This window comes from Apteryx rowi, unplaced genomic scaffold, assembly GCF_003343035.1.
Source record: "Apteryx rowi isolate R43461 unplaced genomic scaffold, aptRow1 scaffold_382, whole genome shotgun sequence".
In the NCBI taxonomy this organism is placed as follows: Eukaryota; Metazoa; Chordata; class Aves; order Apterygiformes; family Apterygidae; genus Apteryx; species Apteryx rowi.
Window position 1 is genome coordinate 339,409 of NW_020450330.1, and position 24,314 is coordinate 363,722.

General features: G+C 37.5%; 2 protein-coding genes across 11 annotated transcripts in view; one reads left to right on the forward strand and one right to left on the reverse strand.

Moving 5' to 3' along the window:
* Positions 1-12,746, reverse strand: part of PPIP5K2 (diphosphoinositol pentakisphosphate kinase 2) — a 42,432-nt gene extending 29,686 nt beyond the window's left edge. For 8 of the 9 annotated variants that reach the window (XM_026074250.1, XM_026074248.1, XM_026074245.1 and 5 more), the window contains exons 1-10: positions 12,577-12,746; positions 10,821-11,016; positions 10,000-10,090; positions 8,616-8,701; positions 7,265-7,419; positions 6,605-6,706; positions 4,160-4,321; positions 2,922-3,043; positions 1,302-1,403; positions 670-756 (exon numbers count right to left, since the gene is read on the reverse strand). In XM_026074250.1, coding sequence (XP_025930035.1) covers positions 670-756; positions 1,302-1,403; positions 2,922-3,043; positions 4,160-4,321; positions 6,605-6,706; positions 7,265-7,419; positions 8,616-8,701; positions 10,000-10,090; positions 10,821-11,016; positions 12,577-12,720 — 1,247 coding nt within the window. In that variant the 5' untranslated portion in view covers positions 12,721-12,746. Of the gene's footprint in view, positions 1-669; positions 757-1,301; positions 1,404-2,921; positions 3,044-4,159; positions 4,322-6,604; positions 6,707-7,264; positions 7,420-8,615; positions 8,702-9,999; positions 10,091-10,820; positions 11,017-12,576 lie in introns of those variants that run through there. The other variant, XM_026074251.1, reaches the window with a different exon arrangement.
* A 136-nt stretch (positions 12,747-12,882) lies between these two features.
* Positions 12,883-24,314, forward strand: part of GIN1 (gypsy retrotransposon integrase 1) — a 26,581-nt gene continuing 15,149 nt past the window's right edge. For both annotated transcript variants that reach the window (XM_026074252.1, XM_026074253.1), the window contains exon 1: positions 12,883-12,961. In XM_026074252.1, the coding sequence (XP_025930037.1) occupies positions 12,941-12,961 (21 nt within the window). In that variant the 5' untranslated portion in view covers positions 12,883-12,940. The remainder of the gene's footprint in view (positions 12,962-24,314) is intronic.

Genomic DNA, 24,314 nt, shown 5'->3' on the forward strand with positions numbered 1-24,314 from the left:
AATATTTTTGAGTATACAGCTAGGTCTAGTCTTAATCTTCAAGAACCATCCTTGACAGAAATGGAGATTATAAATACCAAATATACAGTTCTACACATTTACAACATACATTGCTGAATGCAAGAATCTAGTCCCAGTATAAAGAATAATTATGTTTTACTGAAATTGCACATAACTCCAGGACCGCTAGGTAAGGCACTTTATAATCTCTAACCTGAAGATGGTATCTACCAAAAATACCATATAAACATATGGCAGAAGACAAAAAGGTGGTGCAGTAAGATGACAATTCATGCAAGAACGACAGTTTTGCAGAGAAGACATAGCATCACGGTCAAATGGTGAACCAGAAATATTCTCTGCTATAGTATTTTGAGTGAGGACCCTTATAGAAACAAAGGCATTTTCACTAAATTTAAACAGGAGCATTTACAAGTCACAACATGGGATGAAGGAAGTCTGCACAATTAATTTGATTGTCTTGTTAGAAAGAGAGGTGCATGCTTGTTATTTACCTAGAATAGCACTGATTAGATTTAAAAGAAGAAAAACAAATACAAACTTGTATGCATGCAACTTCTGCTCAATTCATTGCATTACTTCCACATGGCCATGAAATGAGCTTGGTTCTAAAGTTATGAAACTAATTTTTATCAAAATTCAACTTACTTCTGATGTTTTACTTCCATTTTCATTTTTTGTTTTGGTGTTCGGTCCCCATGACGTATTACAGCTATAACACATCTAAGCTCCATCCTGAAATTTTAAGAGTTTTTCTTCAGTTCAATGTATGAGGATTTTTTCTTATTATCAAAAACACCGTGAATCAAGACAGTTGACACAATTATATTTGACATAACTACAGAAGTGACAGAAGGATATGCAAGAATATAAGGTTAACTGAAAATGATGGAAGGTATAAAAAATACTGATTTTAAGACTTGGGTAACTAAAGAATATCTATTTTAAGTAGTTTTTAAAACAACAATTTTGAGGTTTATTTAATGAAAGAGCATGTTTATTAGAAGYGCATATTAAGTTGGTGCTGAACAATGATTAGCAGTGAAGGAAGCTATGCGCAGAAGATGCCACACTTGAAAATCTGCTGTTCTATACTCAGCTTGACTAAGGGTCAGAAACTCTGATTGCTGGCATAGCAATTGTGATTCCTTCCTTGTTTTCATCACACAAAACAAGTGTTCATAGGCGAAAGTGGGCACACCTTTTGAAGAGAAAAAAAAATTCACACAAAAGTTATATTAGGACTTGACACAATTCAGGTAGAGCTACTATTCTCTTACATTGTTCCAGAGGTGGTTGGCACAATAGGGATGTCTTCAGCTTCCAGAGGAATCGACCATGGAATTTGAAACTGGGGAGCAAGTTCTCTCATTATGATATTTCTAAAAGAGGAGTGGGGTGGGGAAGGAAAAAAAAAAAGAAAAGAAAAAGGACTGTTTAAAGCATGGCTTATACAACATATACAAACTCCAGACCAAACAGATATATGCATATACTTTTTAACAACTTGGTTTTAGAATACTAGTGGCATTAAATCTCTAGACATGTATTTTTCTCTTAATTGTATACAATACACTATTAAAACAACAAATTTAAAGCTACTATAATCCTTAATTACATTTGCTATAGAAACAACAGAACCCTAACGTGCTCAGGATTTGCAAAAAACCTCAGTTTACATACTCCAATTCCTAGAAAAATTCCTAGGACATGATTTGGTTTGATTAACTTAAATATTCAGATACCCGACTCCATTRTCTAACTGAAAGTCCCTCAAAATCAGCAAGCCATTCTAATCAAAGACCAACTGGTACTTTTAGCAGTAATTTTATTTCTCAGAAGTTTATATACTAAAAACTGGAATAACATGTAAAGTCTCTGGTCATAACTACAAAATGATTACATTACATCCACATACAGAAGATTTTAAAACCTTGTTAATGTCCTACTGCCTAAGTATTTCATCAAATACATCGAACTTGAGATTAAAATTTACCTAAGTAATTATACTGAGTACTTAAAATTCTGCATTTTAAATTAGCTCAACCCCAAATATTAATTTCTAAAAAGACAGGAAAAAAGTTGACTTAACTACGGTTGACTTAACACTATAATGTATTACCTTTTAGCATAAGAAATAAATTGATCACTTTTTGCAGAAATTGCATCTACAGCAACTTGAATAAAGAGAAATCAAAATGGGTCTGAGAGTTCTGACTTTAACTCAAAAAGTGACCTGAAACAACAGGCCTAAAGTTGCTATCATCTAGAATTTCAATCTAGCTATAAATCCTTTTTCAGCATTTAGATAAGATGCTAGATCATTTGATAATGCAGCAAGGTCATGCTGTATCTCATYACCACGATCTTACTGTAAAGCCAGTTTAACTGGCCAAAATGGGATCAACTGAGTTTGAGGGCACCATTTCACTGGCATACTGTTCAGTACCCAATTTCGTATAATCCTTTATTATCCCTTTTTTGCTCCCAGTGTAAGACAGAAGGCGGCATGACAGGGTATCCTGATGCTACCTCAGCTTGTATATACCATCAGGAAATACACAAGTATAAAAATATATACCGGCATCAGATCAAGGACAATGTTCATTAATTTGAGCACATATTAAACAGCAGGAAACATAATCACTCCATGGTGCTTGCCCACTTGGAGGAAAAAACAAATTAACAAACAAAAAAAAGCCCCAAACCCAAACTCAGCTACCTATAGGAACTCAGTCCTGCTTTCAAAATGTTTTTTCAATTACCTTTAAGTGTTCACAAAGCACTCGACTCAGATGTTTCAAAAAATTTAGGAATAATGGGAAAGTAGTACATAAACTGTAGTTACACACAATACAGCGAATAGGCAAAATGCCTGAAGTAAGTCAATAAACTCTTACCCAAGTATCTTAGCACAATCATCATAGTATTTCATGGAGTTCTTCACAAAACTGAAGCCATTCACGTCACAGACATAGGATTGTCCATTGGCACGCAATAAATCAAAGCCACAAACTGTTTGCTGTTTCAGAATAAAAGTTCAAGTCATTTCTGGCAGAGATCACCTTCCTTAGGTTTGCTTATGAGAAATATTCATTATATTTTAATATGGTAATTATCCAAAAACATGACAAAAATATAACAGACTTAATGCCTTTTGCCAGTTCCACATAAGGTTTGCTCACCTTATGCAACCATTTTTCTATTAGCTTTACACCCCCAACTTTGCTCTAAACTTCCTACATATCTGTAGCAATATCAATATTGCAGGTCAAGTTCACTTGTTCACAAATCTAACCCTCAAGACCCTCAGTGTAGGCAATGACTGGCTTACAAATTCCCCATTCTTACAGAGATTTTTCTCTAGACACTGCTTTTTGAGGGTGGCAGGCAAGAAGAGACAAAGYACCAATAAAAATTTTTTTGTCCAAATTTTAATTTGATAGGATATTTTTTGACATCGACATGGTATTAATATTGTCAATTTAGGATAAAACGCTATTTTAACAGATTACTTTTTAGAGCTCAAAGCCCACTTTGCTTGGTGATAATGGTCCATACCCTATAGGCTCCCGAATACCATCATAGTTACATGCAGGTAACACACAACAGACTGAAAGGCAACCTTTTAATAAGAAGGTTGAAGAGAGGCTAAGAAATTGAGTGAAGCTTAATTTTAATTAAAGTACCTTAAACTATACAGAAATGGAAATCAAAGATTTAAAATCAAGAAAAACTAATTGTGTCAATACCAAATTAAATTAAATTGGACCCAGTGTAAACACTAGTTAACAAGAGTTACATAAACTTGACTACTGCAGTTGCATTTCTGTAACTTAGAAACCATTAACAAAGTGTGTGAATGTATGATGCATAAAACACACACTGTGGACTGGCAAAGCAGAGCAGTGACAGGAAACTCACACCATAAAAGCGTCCCATCCAGAACTTTAACGCAAAGGAAGAATTCTTCCAGATTAAACAAAATGTGGATGTAGAAGTTTAACTCTTTTCCCTCTTGGGAGTTCTGCAGCAGTATAACTACTGGCTCTGTACACTTAAACGCTAAGGAAGTTCCACGTGGTAAACAATTAATTAGCACTAAATGTTTGATCAGATAGCAAAGTAATCAGCTTACCTTGAAGGCAAGGCATACTTTCCAAGCAATTAACTTCTCTCTTGCATTCAGGATGACTGGATACCTCACTTCTTTTCCTTCACTATCTCGTTCTACCTTGCCATCCAGAGCTGGAGACTTCCGGGCTTCAGCATGAGCATAGTCTGGACCTACTGTGTACACCTTTATTAAAAAATAGGAACTCTTGATTCAGTGTAATTAAGTTACATTAAATGTATGCAAGCACCTTACTAAATTTATCTCAACTGTGATAGTCCATGCAAAAGATGCCAGCAAGTTTTCATCACTGATGAGATGGCTCTAAAGTAACTTCCTCAATAGCACTGTGTTCAGAGGACACCAATCATTTACTGACAACCTAGGATGAAACAGGAGGGGAAAACAGCCAGAGCCCAAGTGAACAGGAAAAGACAGAAGTTGCTGAATGAAGATTAATTTCTTATTTTTAAACCAAATCATCTGCAAAATCTGGATAGATTAATACAAAAAAATGACTTGAGCTTACTTGATTATTGAAATTTGTCTGTAGGACTAAGTAATTCCCGTTATTAAAAGATATTTTCATATTTTAGGCAAGACTGAACAAAGATGATCTGCTCAGTTTTATTGTGACAAGCCAAGGGATTTAGAGAAGAGCAGCACTATCTCCTCTGCTAGAATTTCAACTGGCAATACTCACTGAAAGAGGAAAGTATTGGAGCCTTTAATAGAAAAGATCTGTCAAAAGCTCTCAAGAAATGGGATACTGCTCCCTTCCTTAAAAACAAATCTAAGTTTTGATAAGAAAGTCTTCAACTAAACAGGCGATTGTAAATACTGTCAAATATCCCATCTATTCGCAAACAGGACTGAAGAAAGCTGTGGTAAAAGCTCTCACACTATCTCAAAACCTTCTTGGTTCTTATCAGATGGAGTAAGGGCCTGGCTTAAGTCACAGAAACCTCTCCAAGGCTAAAAATCTAAGCTCACACTACCCCTTCCATATGCTGCATTTAACAACATGTGGTTGACTATAAGGCGATACTGACTCACTTGAAAGTCTAATGAAACTAGACATGGCTTCTCTCTAGTGGTTTTATCTTTGCCAGTAGATTTAAGGGAGCAATTGTAGGCAGCTGCACTTCTTCAAACAGTTCTCAGACGCAAAGTCCTACAGGACATCATGTGGAAGAGATGGGGTGACAAGTGTGTCTTATACTGCTATTGTAAGGCATGGCATGCAGTATTATCAGCCTCCTGCAAGACCTGACTGCGTATTTCCTGCTTGACTGATGAATGTATCATCTCAGCCATTGGCAAGCTGAGACTAGAACATGGATGACAGAAACACCTGAAAGCAGGTCAGCTCAGGTAAGAGGGCAAGTTGGGTGAAGTTGCCTGATACAAAGATGACATCAGTCTTTTTACTTGAAGAAAATCTACTATTTACTCAGGATGCTTAAGTCCACAGTTGCTGTTCAGTAACTACACTACCACAGTAGTCAAAGCAGTCCCCACCCACCCAAGTCATTTGCATTTCTTCAGATCACTAGAAACTTTTATTTTTGGAAGTAGATTGTAAAGCTTTTACACAGGCTTCTGTAACCTCAGGTTAACCTACTGAAGAGTGTTCTGCATGGTGTTGCACACCAAAACCATCCAAAGAGTATGGCTCATAAAAGCACAGCAACTTAAAGAATAGGGAATTTGTCTGAAAACATAAAAACAGCATTCCCCTCATGCATCTCCAAGTGGAAGAAGCTGACTGCTAAATGTCAGACTCTGACTTCCACTCTTGGCCTAAATATGGTGATCTCCCACACATATGGTAAAACAATTGTTTGACATGTTTTGTGATGGGCTTAGAATTGACTTCTGACTCAAAGGGAAGGAAAGCAGTTTCCATAGATGACTGGCTGAGTTCTCATTCTATTATTACTGTATTTTATTACTCTGTTATGATGCCTAATCTTTATATCTGTTCAAGTAAACGAAGAAAAGATTGAAAATAATATACAGGTACGTTTAATGCATTACCTTTTCCAACTTCATATAATTTTAGGAAGTAACTAGTGTTTATTAATGATAAGATTAAAATATTTGGTAAAAAAACATTTCAGGTACAGATTTCTTTTCAACTTTCAGATGAAATATCAAGGTAGCATCTGTTTATATAGGAAAGTATGTGGTGTTCTGGCACTAGTACATTACAAGAAAAAAAAAAAAAAGACAATGCATCAGGTAATAAGCATCCAGTACTTGATTGCAAAGACATAAGCAAAGATACTCTGAATTACAAGTACTGTGTTTTGCTAGAATAAGAATGACATTCTCTACTTATGAACTGTACCAAAACTTTATTAAAATTAATCCTTGACACATGGATATACTTTCATCTTTAAAACTGTCAAACTCTTAGAGCACTTGATTGTTCTAAATATAAATCAGAATGCATAGTTGTCATACCTTCACATCAGTGCCATCTGTAGGCATGAATTCCTCATAAATATAGGAGCCTGTTTTTCTCACACTGCTTTCAGGGGAATAAACACTGCTTCTGCTGCCAATCTGAAATAAATATTTTTCTATTAATAAACTCATAGGCAACTGTCTGAGAGACTTTTAAAACTCCTTAAAATACCATATCTGTACTGATAGAACATATTTCTTGTCCTAAGTGAAGCAAATAGTTTTTGATAGCTCTCAGAAGATTTTTATGATATTCTAAACATGCACTGAGAGTATATGCTTTTGTTACCTATAAGAATAGACAGTAGCTGACAATCTACTAAAAGGAACAGTGGTCTTAATTCATTCCACAAGTTTTCCTGAAACTCACTTTTCTGATCTGCACTACTCCTATATAGGCCGAATGTGACAAAAGCAAAGGTGCAGGTCTCAGCTAACATATGGACAGGACAGAATTACTCTGCAATTCTCTGCTGGGCATCTGCAACTTTTTTTTTGGGGGGGGGGGAGGAGTGGAGAATAAAGGCTGTAACTTTCTGACAGAATCTACTTTTGTGTTCTCACACCGGGAGACTGATTCCACCCTACAAGAGTTAATTTCACCAATTTTCCACTTAGCGTGACAGAATTTCAGCATTTTTAGTACACTATCCTCACCTTTCGAAAGAGCCTCTGGCTTCCACCCCCAGCAGATGTTGGATAATAAATGTAAACATTGTGGTCCTCAGCGCTAACTGGCTTTTCTACAAAAGGCTTTTGGAAAATTTCCCCATTCACTTCCACATGATCTTCTCCTTCAATCAAACTGCATTCTGAAGAAACATTGCAAACAACAGAGATGCAATGATATATTCATGGAAAAAAATGATTACAGATTAAAGGTGATTTTGGTGGTTGAAATAAAGATTACTATGAATCTTGACTGCACGAAGACTTCATCATCATGTGCTGAACATGTTTGCCGTACCACATCTAAATAGTATTACATCAATCCTATGTTTCAGGATTTCTGTTGATTCCTGCAGAATCGGAGAGCAAATCATCCCCTACAGATGCATAATCTTGTATACGAGCATGGGTTGCATATATATATACTTTTTGAAATGTTTCGAAGGGAGGAGGTAGGGCTGTTAGTTTCTTTCTTTCAGTGCCTTTCTCTGAAATACCAGAGTGATCACAGTTAGACAGTGAATATGGGGCCAGATGCAATAGTACTTTTAATATGCTGAGAACTCTCTCACAATGTGTGATTGGATTAGGTAACTCCACTGCATACAGGATCAGAAGTCGCTTCACTGCAGGTTGGCTGGGTGCAGCAGCTTTCATTTGGCTTCAGTAGCATAAAATGAGTCTCTTTTTCCCAAGGTTATACAGACTTTTTCACCTAAAATTCTCTACCTCTCCTGAAAGCTACAACATGGTAATGCTCCAATTTTCCTTATTGTTTCTTATCTCTTACTCTTATGTCTTGACCAGTCATTGCAATCTCCTATAGTTGTATAAGGTTTGATTTTTAGTAGAAAAAGCTCTTATGTTTGTTTTAAGGTAGAGAAAACATTCATTGCAAGTGATATTCAGAGGAGATCAACTGCAGAATCTCTCTGGACTAGATTTCCTTTACRTAGTTCCTTGTATTTGAAAGGGAAAGGATTCAATAGTCTGAGCTGTTTTTGCCAGTCCTAAGCAGGATTACTAATTACCATGGGTAATGTAAGACAAACCACAAATGCTGCTCTCCTTGGTTGGTAGCATATTTCTACATCAGTTTGAGTTTGGAGGGCCTCATTCTAGCTGGCTTATGACGGCTATAAGAGAATTCTGACACCAGACTTCAAAAATCACTCTTTTCAAATGCATACTTTAATTAAATACTGGAGAAGAAATAGATCTCTGAGACAATGAACTAATTCTCTAGGAAGCAAAGTTTAATTTTCCAGTATGAATCTACGGTTTGCCAATGGAAATCAAAAGATGCCCATGGTCGATATTTTTGTCATCAGCTTTTTACCTTGGGGATTGTTTGGATCACGGTTTAGAACTGCATAACGAGGAAGTAAGATGCCTTCAGCTTTAAGAATACTGTATACTTCTCTCCTAGAAGAAAAGAACAGAAGTTGCACAGTAAGACTGCAGGTCCTGACAGTATTTGTATTTTCCAGTCCATGAGCGTGTGGAAGGAAAGAGAAAACTATATAAACACACCACTTAAGATCACATATATACTATAACACTCTGTTTGTGTATACGATGCTTCAAAAGGTTGTTGATGGAGAGCTGTACCTTCACAGCAGTCTCATCAGTATCAGTAAAACAATCACATTTGCAGTGCCAGTGCTTTCCCTCCACACTCACAGTGCAAGAGCAATTTGCACAGAACAAGTCTCTCAGTAGAAGAGATTAACAAGAAGGGCTGAAAAAGTTCATACAGTACAGCAATCGAAGGCATCTAAAATAGTAAGTCTGTTCACTGTTCAGAAAGCTCTGATGTTTATTTTGCTTACTATTGTTTTGTTAATATTTGCTAATTGTGATCGCAGCCCAGAAAGAAAATTTGCTTCAGTATTCAAAGATCACGTGGTCATTCAACAACCCCCCAAAGTTTTCACTTTACAGAAAAAGCCTTCCATAAGCCACGTGAATTCTACAGTTATGGAATGCTCTACAGTTGCAGAGAACAGTTATGGCCCCAAAGTCAAATGTGCTTTTATTTCCTCATCTCAGAGACAATTAACTGTTTAATATGCTTCCAATTAAGCTTTTCCTGTTTCACAGCTAACATCTTGCATAACTATCTTAATTGACGCTGCTAATCTCTTTCAATATATACAACTGCCAAATGCAATGCTCGTAAAGTGTAAAATTAGTACTCTACAAGAAATTGAACATTTCAGGACAACTTAATGTCATCAAGAAACTCTCCTCTAAATTTTCATAGCTGGCATCAGGATCTCATTGTTTAAGTTTCACAATCCCAAATGACTTGAATAAGAGGTGATCAAATGTATATCAAAAGTCAGATTAATGAATACTGATAAATAACTAAATGCTATGCCACTTCATGTTAGTGCCTGACAACAGAGGACTGTACAATCCTGAACCTATGCTATACATATTTTCAGACTTTAAGCTTTTTTATTTGCTAGGCATTAGACAAATGTATTACCAAATTTCTATCTTGGTAAATCTTCAGAGCCATCAATATGAAAGCAGTCAAGGGAAAAAAAGCATACCTAAACACACATCACAGAAAATTATACATAAATTAATAAGACATAAAATTGTCATTTAAATTACTGTACAATACATTGAAACTGTTGTTGTGCAGACAACAGATTCTCACAGTCCCTCACTTAAAAGTAGTTTGTTCTTGATAGGTAGTTATCATCACTTACCTGTCTTGTATGTGATACTGCATATTCAAGTCATTGATTACAAATGGATTCCTGAGTTTTGCATAGGCAACTGCTTTGTCCAGTGGAAAACCTAAGATGTTTATTAAAGAATATAAATTAAAATCACAAGACAATGTTAGTAAACAGTCTGGTACCTTCATTTTCAAACTTTAGAGTATAATCAGACATATGGCTTTGGGAGGATGTTCCCTCCCTCAATTACAGACATACATAATGTGAGCTTAAGACAATCATAAAACCGTAGGCCAATTTCAGCGTACGCTGCAAAAGCAGTGGTCCTGTCTCCCATTCCCTTCTCCTCACTCCACATTCTTTAGTGCCAGAACTAGGGTTTGTGTTGCCTTTGCCCGAAAACATGATTTTTAACCTCAGCCCGCTCACCTTTGGTTCACTGCATAGTCCCACAAAAAACTTAGAGATTAGCAGAGACGCAGGAACATGTCGCTAGAGACCCAACACGCCCACTGAGAGAGCAGCACGCTTTCGCAGTTATCGGTCCAAGTTAGTATTAGATCAACAGTGCTTACCATTCCACTGGCACCCCAAATATTTACTAATGGAACAGCTATCTTAAATGTCATGTCAGAACAGGACTTTCTCACACAATAAAAAAAGCATCATTTTAAGAGCTTGCATTTTAAAAGTCAGTTGCATTACATTAAACAAGAAAAAGGCACTGCTTCCTAGGAAAATCCAAGAGAACTACAAGGCAAAAACAATTTAGAAAAATCCCCAGACTGAAAGAAATATTTAGTTGTTGAGTTTAGTATTAGTAAAATTGAAATTAGTAAGAGATTTACCTTTAGAATGAAAGGAAATGAGACAGTCACATGAAGGCCAGTTTTCTACTGGCTCATTCAAAATAACATCCTCTTCAAATATTACGACAGTTATGTACTTAAACATGGAGAGGCGTTCAAGAATTTCTTTCATTGGTTTGGACTTAGATTTCTTAGCCATTGAACAAATCCCAACTAAAATTTGTCTTTCTGGTGGCTGAAGAGGGGGGGAAAAAAAGCAATTATTATAATTATTAAGTCTTCTCAGAATGCAACAGTGTTTTAGCAGCATAATACTAGGGCAGATATATTCTGTTAAAATTCACATACATGATTAAAAGCTAAATTAGAGGTAGTAAATTGCTAGCAAGTAATACAATGTGGTATGATAGCATTTTGCCCTGTGTCCTAATGAAACATGCTTCAAGAAACTAAATTTTTCAACAGCACTTACTACATTAAAATATTTTTGCGAGCATCTTACCAGGAACAAATGTGCAGGATCAAAAATTGAGTCAGAAATGCCACACGAGAGTGAGATCACACTTGTGGCTTACTGTGGAATTAACTAGCAATTCATTTTTAAACAATTTACTTTTTCTAAACCAATTAGCCACAGGCTTCTCAGTTTATTACCTATTGTTAACAAGTGAATTATGATAATGAAAGCTAATCAAATGGAAAATATTACTCTAGACTTCTCAGAGTTATTCTGTGTATAGCTAGTTTCACTCTTCTTCTGTATAGTCGATATTCTCTTTCACTTTATAAGCCTTTAAAAATGTTACTTTCCCCAGTGGTATTAAGTGCGACAACTAACCTGCTCATCTGTTTAAAAAGAAACAAGAACCCCACAAAAATCCTTTATTTTAAGTTATTATTTTTTTTAAACATAGCCAGTTACTTTTTCTTGTTAAAATACACTGATTGCATTAAACAGTCTGAGCTGCTAATTTTGCAGTAGGTGTTTGCATTCCCATTAATCACGGTCAAGTATTTGATTAACATTTCTTTTCAGTTAAATTTTAGACATGCTTGCAATCGATGAAAATTTAATCTAACAATTCCCTAAAGTGAAAAGTTACAGACTAAAAGATGAAGGAAAAATACAATTTAACAGAGACATAACCTGACTCATGCAGAATAAAATGAAGAGTTTCAGTCTTAAGCTAGAAAGTGGTAAGTACAGTGTTAAAATACAATTCACAACATTCTGCAAGTATATTAAACTAGGGTATAACTTAAGATTAATTTCACATGCACTTTCTATAGACCAAGATAAGAAAGAAGGAAAGAATAAAAACATGTCATATCCTCATGAAAATAACAGTAAAATGATTGTAAGATGAAAATAGAAATCTTAAGAGTCTGTTCAAACTGAAAATCAAAGGTAGTTCCACAGCAGTTGACAATATATACCGAAGATAAACTATCCATCATTTTTTGCTACTAATTATCCAAATAAGGCTTATGCCGTGAAATTCAATCCCAGAATCCAAATCAAGTCTGCAAAGCTGGCACAACCGCCTGAACTGCCCTCAAACTCAGTATTAAGGTCAAGCACATCTACTTCCAAGTTCAAGGTATACATATTGCAACTTATTTTTCAAGTGTGCTGCATTTCCAAATGTAACTGACAGGTTGCTATCTTAATATGATTAGACATTTCCCAATTTAAATCTAATACTGAAATGGTGATCTATGTGAGCTAATATCATTTCAAAGGTAAAATCACACTAGAAAACATACAGTGCATACATGCCCCTAAAGCACATACAGAGTCATATTCCTCCTCCTCCTCTTCTGCATGGCCATAGAAGCGATCGTAATCTGTAGACCTGGCTGAGTCCAGCAATTCCTCTCCATCTTCTCCACCCACGAAGAATCTAGGAGGATCGCTCTCTGTTGCGCTAACAGACATGATTACAAGACCTATCGAGATCTAGGTAGAAACTGCAGCCACTTCGGCAGCTGAGATACTGGGCATATTCCCAATGACTTGGGAACACAGAAGTCCCCTGCTCTTTGATGCTGCTTCTGGTTAAGCTGTCTGCCAGGCACAGTTTAACAGGTATCAGCTGTCCATTATTGGTTTGAGTTGTTGCTCCACGAAACTAGCCACAGGTTACGGTTTCCCTGAGATGATATGGCAGCTTTTTATCCTAAAAACAAACACACACAACTTGATAAAGGCACATAGATGAAGCTTCCTTATTAAAAAACAAACAAACAACACACATTTGGACATTAATATACCTCTGATATAAGACACAGTATCCAAAGCAAAGCATCAGAAATAAAACCCTGCAGACTATACACAGTCTACATTTCTACATGTATGTTTGGAGCCGGGGGAAGTAATTTCAAGATATTTCAAACTGCTGACTCTGACATTTTAAAAATACCCAGTACAACTCTGCAAGTAAAAAGCATTAAATGCATTCCTTCCAAATTAGGGAAGGTAAAGCGTAGAGGATATATTTTATACAAAGATAAAGGAACAATAGTCTTTGCCAATATTTGAGATATTTAAATCCCTATTTCTGTCAGCTGTTTTTTCTACAGTTTCCTGATAAAATGAGCAATGGCTAACAACTAAAACTAATAGACAAAAATACTGAAAAAAATCATATAAAGCCACCATTAAGGCTATTTAAGAAAACTATTCTTTCAAAAACAGAATAAGACTTTGGTTTGAAAGCAAAATGTATATGCCAACTTGATGTGGTGTGCTTATTTAGTTCAATTAAGTGTTGCTTTATTTTCACACTGAAAAAATATTTAGGGGTACCCATTAGCAMTGCCTTTGATCAAAACTACTTCTAAGCATTAACTTTCAACGTCCCAGTGAAATGGACACATATTAACCAGTCATGTCAAAACAAAGTCTTGGCCAAGTAAGCTGTATATAGAAGCAAAGAGACTCAACGCTCAGTCTTCCGCTATATTAACTAGACAACTGTTATTTTATAAATTGGGCATGGTTTTATACTATTAATTATAACTCATTATCATTTGCAATTTGAACAAGCAGTTATTTGTTTAGAAGTTCATCTGATCACTTGGTTTCGGCAAGACGGCAGAAGTCATTGAAAGGAATGCAAGTGCCCGATAGCTACCCAGACGGAGCTGCATGTGGTTGTTGCAGTTTGCCTCTGCTGCTTCTTAAACAATGGTTTTAGGCAAGGAGAAAGAAGTTACTCTAATGCCTAAATGTTCTAAATTAAAGGGACAAGAACAAAAATCATTTAGGTTGTTTATTAGTCAGATCATTATGTAAGTGCCATTGAACAATGATGTCTCAGCAGAACTGAATTTGTCTTTAGTATCTGCCAAAATAACTTTGATTGTTCTATAAACCAAGTGAAGCAATAGGAAATTTCCAATGGTAACCAGCCATTCAGCCTCCTGTGAAAGAGGGTGGCAAATAGGGCAAAAGTTACCCAAAAAGGATCTGTTGTAAGCCAGAGAGCAATAGATTAAACATGGATAAACAATACGGCTGCTTCAGATTCAGAAAAGCTGAACAACAGACATACAGGAATCCTGGAGCGATAGCAAGGGATTCCATTCTTAAACATCTTCCTTACATATCTGCTCTTTCAATCCCATTAATAAAAATTACCTTCTCTTATCATGTCAAGCTGCAGCCGTTTGAGTTTCAAGCAACAAGGACAAAATGAAACTTYAAACAATGCATTTTGCTCCCACATGAGTTAGAAATTAGGTATTGAGAGAATCCCATTTATGAAAGGGTGAAGAAAACAAGTTGTCCAAATCCTGCTTCAAGTAAGATTCAGCAAGGCAGAGGTTACTGACAATGTATACTGGCAACTAATATAGAATTTTGAAACAGTATTAAAGATAAAAAATTGGCAGAGTCTGAAGAACTGGATCCAAGCTTAAGAAAAATGAAAATAAAGTTTAACAGTTCCTCTCAAGACAGTTTGTTCCCCCCCCCCCCAATTCTGTAAATACTCTATTTAAAAGCATAATTAATTAGTCAGGTGAGTACCTCACCAGACCAATAAAAAAACCAAACTGTTTTCAATTCAGTCAAGAGAAACTGAAGGAGGTATTGCAGTATTTTACAGCTATTCCTTAAGAATAAGTGAGACAATACAGAATAAAAGCAGAACTCTTTGTAAGGCTATGGTACAAATCGTGGTGCACTCTTGCGCCACATACAGCATGACATTCTTGTCACTTCCTCTTTAGAAAAAAAGAGAGACTGTAAAGAAAAGGGTAAACAATTGAGGTATGACAAATCTACAAAATCACTAGCAATGGAGAAGGAAAATAGAGTATGACTGTTCACTATCTCTTCTAATATTATGCTTGAGGGCAAAGACGAGCAGGTGGAAGAAACAAAGACAACATTTTTTCCCCTCACAATATACATCATCATGTTTTGCAAATCCAGATGGTTTTGATTCTATAAACTTGCATGGGTTCAAAAAGTGATTAGGCAAATTCATGGATGGAAGAAAATATCAGATATGATACCATCTCTTGAAGACCCCAAGCTGCTGCAAGATGAATGATTATTCTTGAACGACCAAAAAAACAGGCCACACGCTCTTCCCTATACGTTTTGTTATCAACTAGACTGATATTTGGTCTGACTTTAGAACAGTTCTTAAGTACTTTTGCTAGCTATACTCTGTAGTAACTCCCCCAAAGGATAAGTACTATGGTATCTAACCTTTCAAAAACAGATATTATACATTGGACCTATGCATTTCCCTGCATGCGAGACATCCAGGACGCAAAAGAGATGAGTAGACAAGCAGGAAAAATGCTATACCATACAGRCTGTCTCCTGACAATTTATTTCACTAGCACAAGTTTTCATATACAGAAAATTTTGAAAAGAAAATGAAAACAAATATCTTATCAAGTTCTTAAAACTTTAGGGTTTCTCTTAAARAGGGAAAAACAACCACTTTAAGCAGATGAGCAGCAGGTCATCAAACGGGTTTTGTTAGTTTTCTTCCCCCTAAATATTCCTGTAGTGCCCTTTGTGAAAGCAGTAGGGTTTGTGAGGTTAAGCAATTAAAGACTGGGTATTTTATTTCTGGTCAGGTAGTTAAGTGTTTACATAGCATTTTCTATCACCACTAACATATTATATCTATTCCAAATTTGAGCAGTATTTAATGAATTTCAGAATTAACAGTTATGTTGCAAAAATATTCCACAGGTCCTGTAAAATTTCACAAAGAAAAGAATTAACTCCTCCTAGACATGCAGAGTATTTAGTGTTATAAGACCTTTGTTCCCAAAGAAGGCTGCTGGGCACCATTCTAACAGACAATTTCTCTTAGAAGGAGAATGAAATATGTCTAGCTCTCCTTAGAAAACTGCAGTTAACTAACCTAAAAATCTACTGATTTTGGATGACAACATTTTTTCAATTAACCTCAGTATGTCAAAAAGCTGTGTTACTCTGCACCTAGGATCATGATGATTACAGTCTTTTTAAAAGCATAGCTAAGAATCTGACATTAATATCAAATAGGCACAATATGAGGGTCTCTGGCAGTACTTGAATCTCTCTTACCTGAAGCGATCACTTCTCAAAGCAGGTAGCTAGGAAACCACACAAATAAAGACTGAAGGGAAAAGCACAACCCCTCTACAAATCAGACAAAGACAGACTGGTGAATGTAATTCCTCAACAGGACAGATCAGCAAGTCTATTTGAAACTCAGTGTTTCTTCATTTTACTCAAGAATCTGGAGAGTGTTTGTTGGTCTTACTGATGGCAAGCAGATCTATCAAGGGGAGCTTCACCTGTGGAGAACAGACTTTGAGCAGTCACCTTTGTGGTTAKCAGATTGTTTTCTGCATGATTTATCACACTGTTCACCCTCTGAAGGTGGTGTCTTTTGTGTCTTCTAACAAGCAAGTTGTAAGGCAAGCACCTATCTTAACACACTGCTAGAGGAATTTATCTTACATGGGCTTCTTAGATCAGTTGATGATACCCCAAGATATCAGTTTGAAGAGCAAGCACCCTCTCCATGAGCACATACTTTCCAGCTGCAGATGAGCCCCTCTAGCTCTGTGGAGGAGTGTGCATTCAGTGTTACTACAGGAAGACTGGTAAGAGTATGCATTTATAAATCTAGGGAAGAAAAGACAAACTGCGACTGTGAAGCAAACGCYTGTATATTTTGTTTGGAAAACTGTCCTCAGCCTACCCCAGAGACACAGGAAATGCAACTTGGCAAGATACATCTTGCAGGGTACCAGCTGCTGCTTGGGAGCTTTCTTAAGATTAGAAAGCTACAGTTTTCAGAAATATCTAAGCATAGCTACATCAATGCCAACTCAGAATACAGATTTTCTCAGCCAACTAGATACAGGATTACAGTTATTTTGTAATTTACTCTCTCCTAAGAAGAGAAAACTAGTGTAAGGACTATGGATGAAGCGACGGAAATCTTGAAATGAACTCATTTCATAAATCAGTTATCCACATAGATAAATTGCTAGATTGCTATTCCCTACTATTGCAAAAGGGCCCCAGAATTTTCAGTTTGTAAAAATAACACTAAAGATACAGGATCAAGAAAAGGTGCTGACCCTTTCGCAGTCTTATAAACTACTACTACCGCATGGACCAGCTGAATTGCATATAAATTGGCATTCTGATAGCTGATGATTACCAGCTTATCTTTCAGACAGCAGATGCTGTGAACTACTGTCATTAGCATAAATTTATGCCATGATAGAAATGAGTAAATTCTTTATTTTCAGAGTAAATGTTTTTAGAGATAAGAATTAAGATCATTCCGCTCCAAATGCTTTGGCTGCTATAAAAATTAAGGAATCCACTTCTTTCTTGCAGTGTGTGGCATAAGAAGAGTCCAAGAAAAGGGACCTGGAAAGAAAAATCTGAAGATAAAGGACTGTAACTGCAGTGAATGATTTATAGAAGCCTCCTAAAACATCTACAGTAATCTGAGGTCAACAGAAAATGCAGCAACCAGCATGTGGTAGAGAGACAGTCACTGGATTAATACATGGTTCTCAAATTGTATGCCAAGGAGAAACAACAAATGGCAGAGCAAGAAGATGAAGCTCTTTTCTGAAATGAAGTCTCAGTTCCTCTGGAAGCACTGTCAGTGGTGTTTCGATGCTGACAGGAGAAGCTTCTAACATACTGTGTTTTAAGCAGAATTCCATCTTGCTACCATAGGCAACAAGGAAGAGTCTTCCCAGTTCCTGCTTTTCTGTATTAAGAAGTAAGCAGCAGTAGCAAAAGAGAGGCAGAGATGCTCTATGTTATATCCTTTCATACCAAGTGCATGAGCATAAGCCTCATCAGACAGCGAAGATTAAAAGATTACATGCATACCTCAAGCAGAGAGGACTGCAATCTAAGCAAGACAAAGACCAAAGCTTTCTGTTGGAACATACACTGATCCGTTTCCAACGAGGTAATGGCAAAAAGATCCAGGCAACAATCTCCTCCTGTGCAATAACCTTTCAAGGTAAAATGAATTAGATTACGATCCCTTTAAACCTCAGCTGTTACACAAGGGTTCTATTTTACAGTTTACAGATTAAAAATCTCTTATTTTTGAAAACCACAGTTTAACAGTGTCATTTCTTTAAAAGAACCTTCAACCAAACATATGGTCTGTTCATTCTGCCTGTCCTAAAGCCTTCTATGCATGATCACCATATTATACATCTTGGCCCCAAAAAAGGGGAGGGGCAAAAAAAAAAGAAAAGAAAAGAAAAAGAAAATGCTCAAAGAAAACATTAGTAAGTTTGCTCATTTTACATTCTTGAAATAAACCAGTCTCAGCTTTTCCCTGAAAAGTTAGATGGCACTAAAACAGCATAATGCAAAGGAGAAGGAAAAATCCTTAAGTCTGATTCCTATTATTAACGTTTACTAATAAAAGGTATACCAAGGTAACATTCTGAATATGTAAAATTATACACAGACAAATTTAACATTAGTATACAGATAGGGTTGTACTTGAACCATAGCCTGTTAAGCACAAGTCCAGTGTTCACTTCAGGAGCACTCTATAGACTTGTTCTAATAGAACAGTTCTCTGCTTTCACAAGTAAATTCTTAAAGAGGTTTCACAAACCAAAAAGCAGTCCCTACTAAATGTTAAACAGATATTCCCTCAAATAGTTTTCCTGTCCCCACTCCACATGTTACAGCAGCTCAGGAATCCAGCCTTGGTATTTCCCATATTTATTTAGACCATAAAGATTAGCATTCCAGTAACTGTCAGCAACAAATCAGCTCAACACAGGAGCAATGATCTGAGCAGTCATGTATAAAGAGCTCAAAGTTTTAACAGCTCTTTTATGAAACACTTATAAAAAAAAATATGACTTTTGTAAAACAAGGCAAGCATTCCTCCAGCTTTTCTTTTGTATAGGTATAGCTACCAAAAGAGCAAACTACCTCTACTGCACTCTAATGAAAAGTAATAGACCAAAACTAGAGTAAAAGTGTTTCTCATTTGTAATCTCAAGAAAAAAACCATATCACACACTAAACAGCCATAGAACATTTCCAAATTAGGACCCACATGAGAAAACTTCTTTTGGAAATGCCATTATAACAAAACTCAAAAACCCCTTTGTCCCATTTACATTTTGGAATGCAAACAAACAGATAACTGTACAAAAAGGGTAACTGGCGCTCATCTGTTATATGATTCCATACCTAAAAAAATAAAACGATACCGTTCCCCCCAAGTATCGCCCCTGTTTAAGTTTCAGTTCCTACCACTGTAAGCTTATTCAAACTGCTAGGGGTCCACTATCAGTTTTCTCCAATTCAAATTAAGGAGTGAAAAACTGAATGGCTTTAACAACAATTTTTAGGTGGTCTCAGTAAGATATCAAAAAACTTTTGACATCTTATTTTCAGAATTGCTATACCTAACATTTTCATTAACAGCCTATATAACATTAAGCAATAAGCAGTATGTTGGATGGTCTGAATAAACATCATCTAAACAAAGTCTTCTAAGGCAAGCTGGAAGTTGTTTTTTTTCCCCAGGAATTTTTACATTTTTCAAATACATTTATGCTTCTGATCTAAAGCACAGAGACGAGGAATATTTAAGAGGACTGAAAATGAAAAGGTTTCTCCCTACCCAGTAGCTATTGAACAAGGCAACAACGACACCTGCCTCACGAGCGCCGATAGACGTTTTACCTGTGTTAGAATCCCGACTATGCAACGCGCCGCTGGTGTAACAAACCAGCGCAGAAGGGCAGCTTGTGGGGCTGCTGCTCGTGTAGAAACGATGCGGGAGAGGTGGGAGGAAGCGAGAGGGACACAGGAAGAACAAAAATGCAGAGTCTGAATGCTGAGACAGCTGATACAAGCAAGTATCAGAGCTGCAAAGCTTCGATATAAAATCCCCAAGTGTAAGGACCTGACTACTTTATACATATGTATGATATTTTTACAGACGATCCAAAAAAATATGGTAATAATTCAGATTTAAATGCAGACTCTTGATCTACAAACAAGGCCCGCGTTCAGTATCGACATTTCCTTGGGTCTGACATGTGATCAGGAAGAGAAAGGCAATATGACATGGAGAAGGAGGAAAAAAGGGAAAGGATGTGAAGACACAGAAACTGCTGAAGACAATACTGTGAGCAAACCATAAATCGCTTGTTGTTTAGTACTATATCTTACACAGCAACAGATACTTGGCTCTCCAATCTACTTAAATATTCAATGTCTACTGTGTCATATCTTCAGTATTACATAACATTAATATTTACACACAAATGTTGTTCTGTTCTACCATACATCCTACAAGGTGGCCAGCAGCAGCTGTCAGTCCATTACTGAGATAGACTAAACCTAAAAAAAGATGTGGAGCAGCTACATCACCGAATCACAAAGAACATTACAGTTTTAGCTTGCTGATAGTTTGCACACAAGAAAAGGACTACATCAAATGAAAAGCAACAAGCACAGAAAATACAAAAGGACATGGCAGTTTCCAATAACTACTGAAACGTACAAAGTTTCTCATCGTCAAGTAAGAGCTTCAACCCACCACAACTTGCTCTGCGGTCCAGCACAGGGACAGCCACACCTTTACCATCTTCCTTTCCCCACACCCCGAACCCTGCACCTTATAGAAAGATTTTTGCCCTGTCCAGACTCCCAGTTGAGTGTCACCTCTACTAGCTCTGCCTGCTAGTCCCAGTCTCCTCCATTATAGGTGATGGGCTAGGGCAATCTCCACAATCAGCCAGGAAGAGATGACACAACAGAAATTTTACAAACCAAAAGTTGAAGAGTACTCTTTTATTTGTTGCTTTTAGCCAGCCACTTGCTTGCACCTGCAAGCCAAATGTGGCTTTCAGACTGTCAGATGAAGAGCCATAGGTTTAACAACTGTGAACATACTAAATTTTCTTTACAGGAATGTAATAAATATTTTGTAATGTTCTTATAAGCATTCTTATATACTACTTCATGCATTACTCCACCAGAAAAACTATAGCAGCACCCACTCTGAAACTGAGGCTAATCTTTCATTTTCACTCCACTGAGCTCTACCAGGACTTGAAGAAACATTCTGAAGAGGAGACAGAAGTCTTCTCTGCCAGGTAAGTGCTCCAAACACTTTTCCTGGCCAAATCACTCTTGCATTGTTACATCTTCAGTAGTAAAGCGTACAAGTACTTTTATTCACACTTTTTTTTGGCTTGGTGGTTAGGACATTTTTCCGATAAACAGAAAAGAGGGACTTGAAACCACTGAGACAGGAGGGCATAGAAATGATATTTCTCCTGCTCCAGTCAAGGGTTCTCACTGCTAGGCTGCCGCAGTCTAATTCCACTTCCCCCATATGCCAGCAGTTTTCTTCAAAGGTGGGCCATTGAGTTTCTACTTACAGGAGAGGGCTCGGTGCTCTGTATCCAAAGCAGAAGGGACCGAATGTGTAAAATCTTGCCAAAGCTCTAAGGAGACAGAAATTCAGAAATACCCATCTTACAAGCATTTTCTCTACAGGGGCGCTTAAACTTCTTGAAATACTTTGTAGCTCAGCTAGTCAACTAATTGCAGCTGCCTAAATCTTTTCCCAGGGACCTGAATTATTTTCCCAAAACCATGCTACCTAACTGGTGTGCCTAAAGTAAGATTTCCATCTGACCCTCCATATTACAGTAGCTGAGCCTAGGCTGACAGAAATTCAGAGCTCTAACCTGTCATGGGAATGAGGATTGCATTAAGAAGCCAGCTTTGTAGAGTGGGAAGACATGCCTTTTAAGCCGTGGATAAATGAAATGTCTAGCCTTAAAAGACAACTGTTACATTTTTCAAACATTAATTACTTGGCTGAGTTTCCCATGTTTGCTTTCTTCTCTAGGAATTCTACAGAGTAAATCAAAATATTGCTAGTCATTTAGAATTACCAAACTTTAAACAAAACACCTTTTCTGTGCAAATAATCTTTCCCTTACAAAATTCTTTGCTTAAAGAACTTATTTTTTCCCCAACATCTCACCAGATAAAGTATGACCTTTCAGCATACTCAGTGACATCCACTAAAATTCAGTCAAGAGCATGAAGAAGCCCCAAACACTGCTCTATCACAGTGCTTCATCCTTCAACCCTTTAGCAGTCGTGGGGTCTAAACTGCAAAACAAACCATTGCAATCCTCCAACAATAATGTCAGAACAGCCTTAGAGGTCTAAAAAAACCCCAAACAAAACAAACAAACAAAAAAACTCCCCAAACCCCAAACAAACAAACAAACAAAACAGTCTGGTAAATAGCACTGTCCTCCCTTCAAGATGGAAAGCAAGTATTTTTTTTGATACTGACAAACCCTACTACAAACTGACATGTGGCATGCATTGCAAGTGCCTCCTGCAGAGCCACAGTACAGATAACCTTCACGTCCTCCAAGTACATTTCTAAAACAAATCTTGTCAAGCACATCACATGCATCAGCCATGAAAGATGGTTATATTAATGGCAAGTCTGTTTTAAGAAAAGATGGTTTTTGAACTTTTAAAGTTCTCACTTTGAAGACATCAGAACAGCTTCTCTATATTCTCCCAGACAGCAGAACTAGTTACTTTAACTTTTCAGATAAGACCTTTTGCAAAGACGAGGAAGCTGTTTCCAAAAATTCTGTACCAAATTTCCAACATACTCAGTCTCGAGGGGCCTGAGACATTCCAGAAGCATACTTCCACAAAACGTGTCAGTCAAGCAGGATAAGCCAACCAGTGCAAAAAATCATATTTCTCAAACATGAAACAGAAAAGAGGCATATTTTATCAGTCAGCTCCCTCGCCAAAGAAAGTTTTACATAACAAAGCTATTGTTGTTATGGGTTGAATTAAAACTTGTTGAAACTGATAGGTTTAAGGGCCTCCCTTCATTTAAAATAGCTGTGAGACAATCATGCACATTTCCACCAAAGCAAAGGCAAAGTTCTTCAGGAATTTTGATACCCTGGACAAAAAAAGCTTGGCCTTACAAAAACAAAGCACAAGGGATCTAGAGAAGATAGACAGGAAGCAGCTCAAATAGACAAAGGGAAACAGCACTTAGATTCAACATGCTGCAGAAATACTATACAAACACTAGCATAAGGAGTAGCTTTTCAGGTTAGACAGCACTAGATACAAGTGGTGCAGATGACAGAGGAAACCACCTATTTCACTGTGGTTGTGATACTAGCCTCCCCCAGTCTTCCAGCTTTGCGAGGAGAGTGGCTAGCTACAAAAACAATTACTACTAGCCAAAACACACACATCACAAAAGCAGCATACTAATACTCAGAGTTTACTAACAGTTCCCAGGCAAAGGAAAACCCCATTAGAACAAACAGAAACATTACACAGGCCCCTCTATCTATGTACCACCCATCTCCCTACAACTTATTCTCAGGTTACAGCTGCTTCTCTGCTCCAGCTTGATTACGGGTAAATAGCACTTTCCCTTACCTCAAGTAACTTCACATGAAATTTACTGCCAGTTTTCAGTACACGCACAGGGAGCCCCCAGTGGGAGGCTTTAGGAGGAGTAAGGTGACCCGCACCCTGGGAGCGCTGCCCTCACCCCGCGCTTCCTTGTGCTCAGAGCCTCGCCAGCCCCTCGGACAGCACAGCGCAGCGCACTGCCACGCGCGGCAGCACTATTTCGGTGATACTGCTCCAGGGAAGCAGCAGCTGCGTTCAGCACAACTTGGGAAATTTACGACTTAACAGCCAACGAGCAAACCACAAAATCGGGGGCAAAAAAACACCTAGGTATTTGCGTTTACTGGCCATGCCTGCTGTGCTTTAAGAAGATACGAGCTTGCTGAGCAGCAGGCGCTGGGTCTGCTCGGAAACAAAGCGGCCGAGGAGAGCTTCAGCCCCCTGCCACCGCGCACCGGGACTGATCCGGCACAGGCAAGAGGCACCGGCCGGGCGATCCGCCGTTACTCCGGACACGCTCGCGGGCAGCGGCCGCGCCCCGGCGGCTCCGCGCTTCC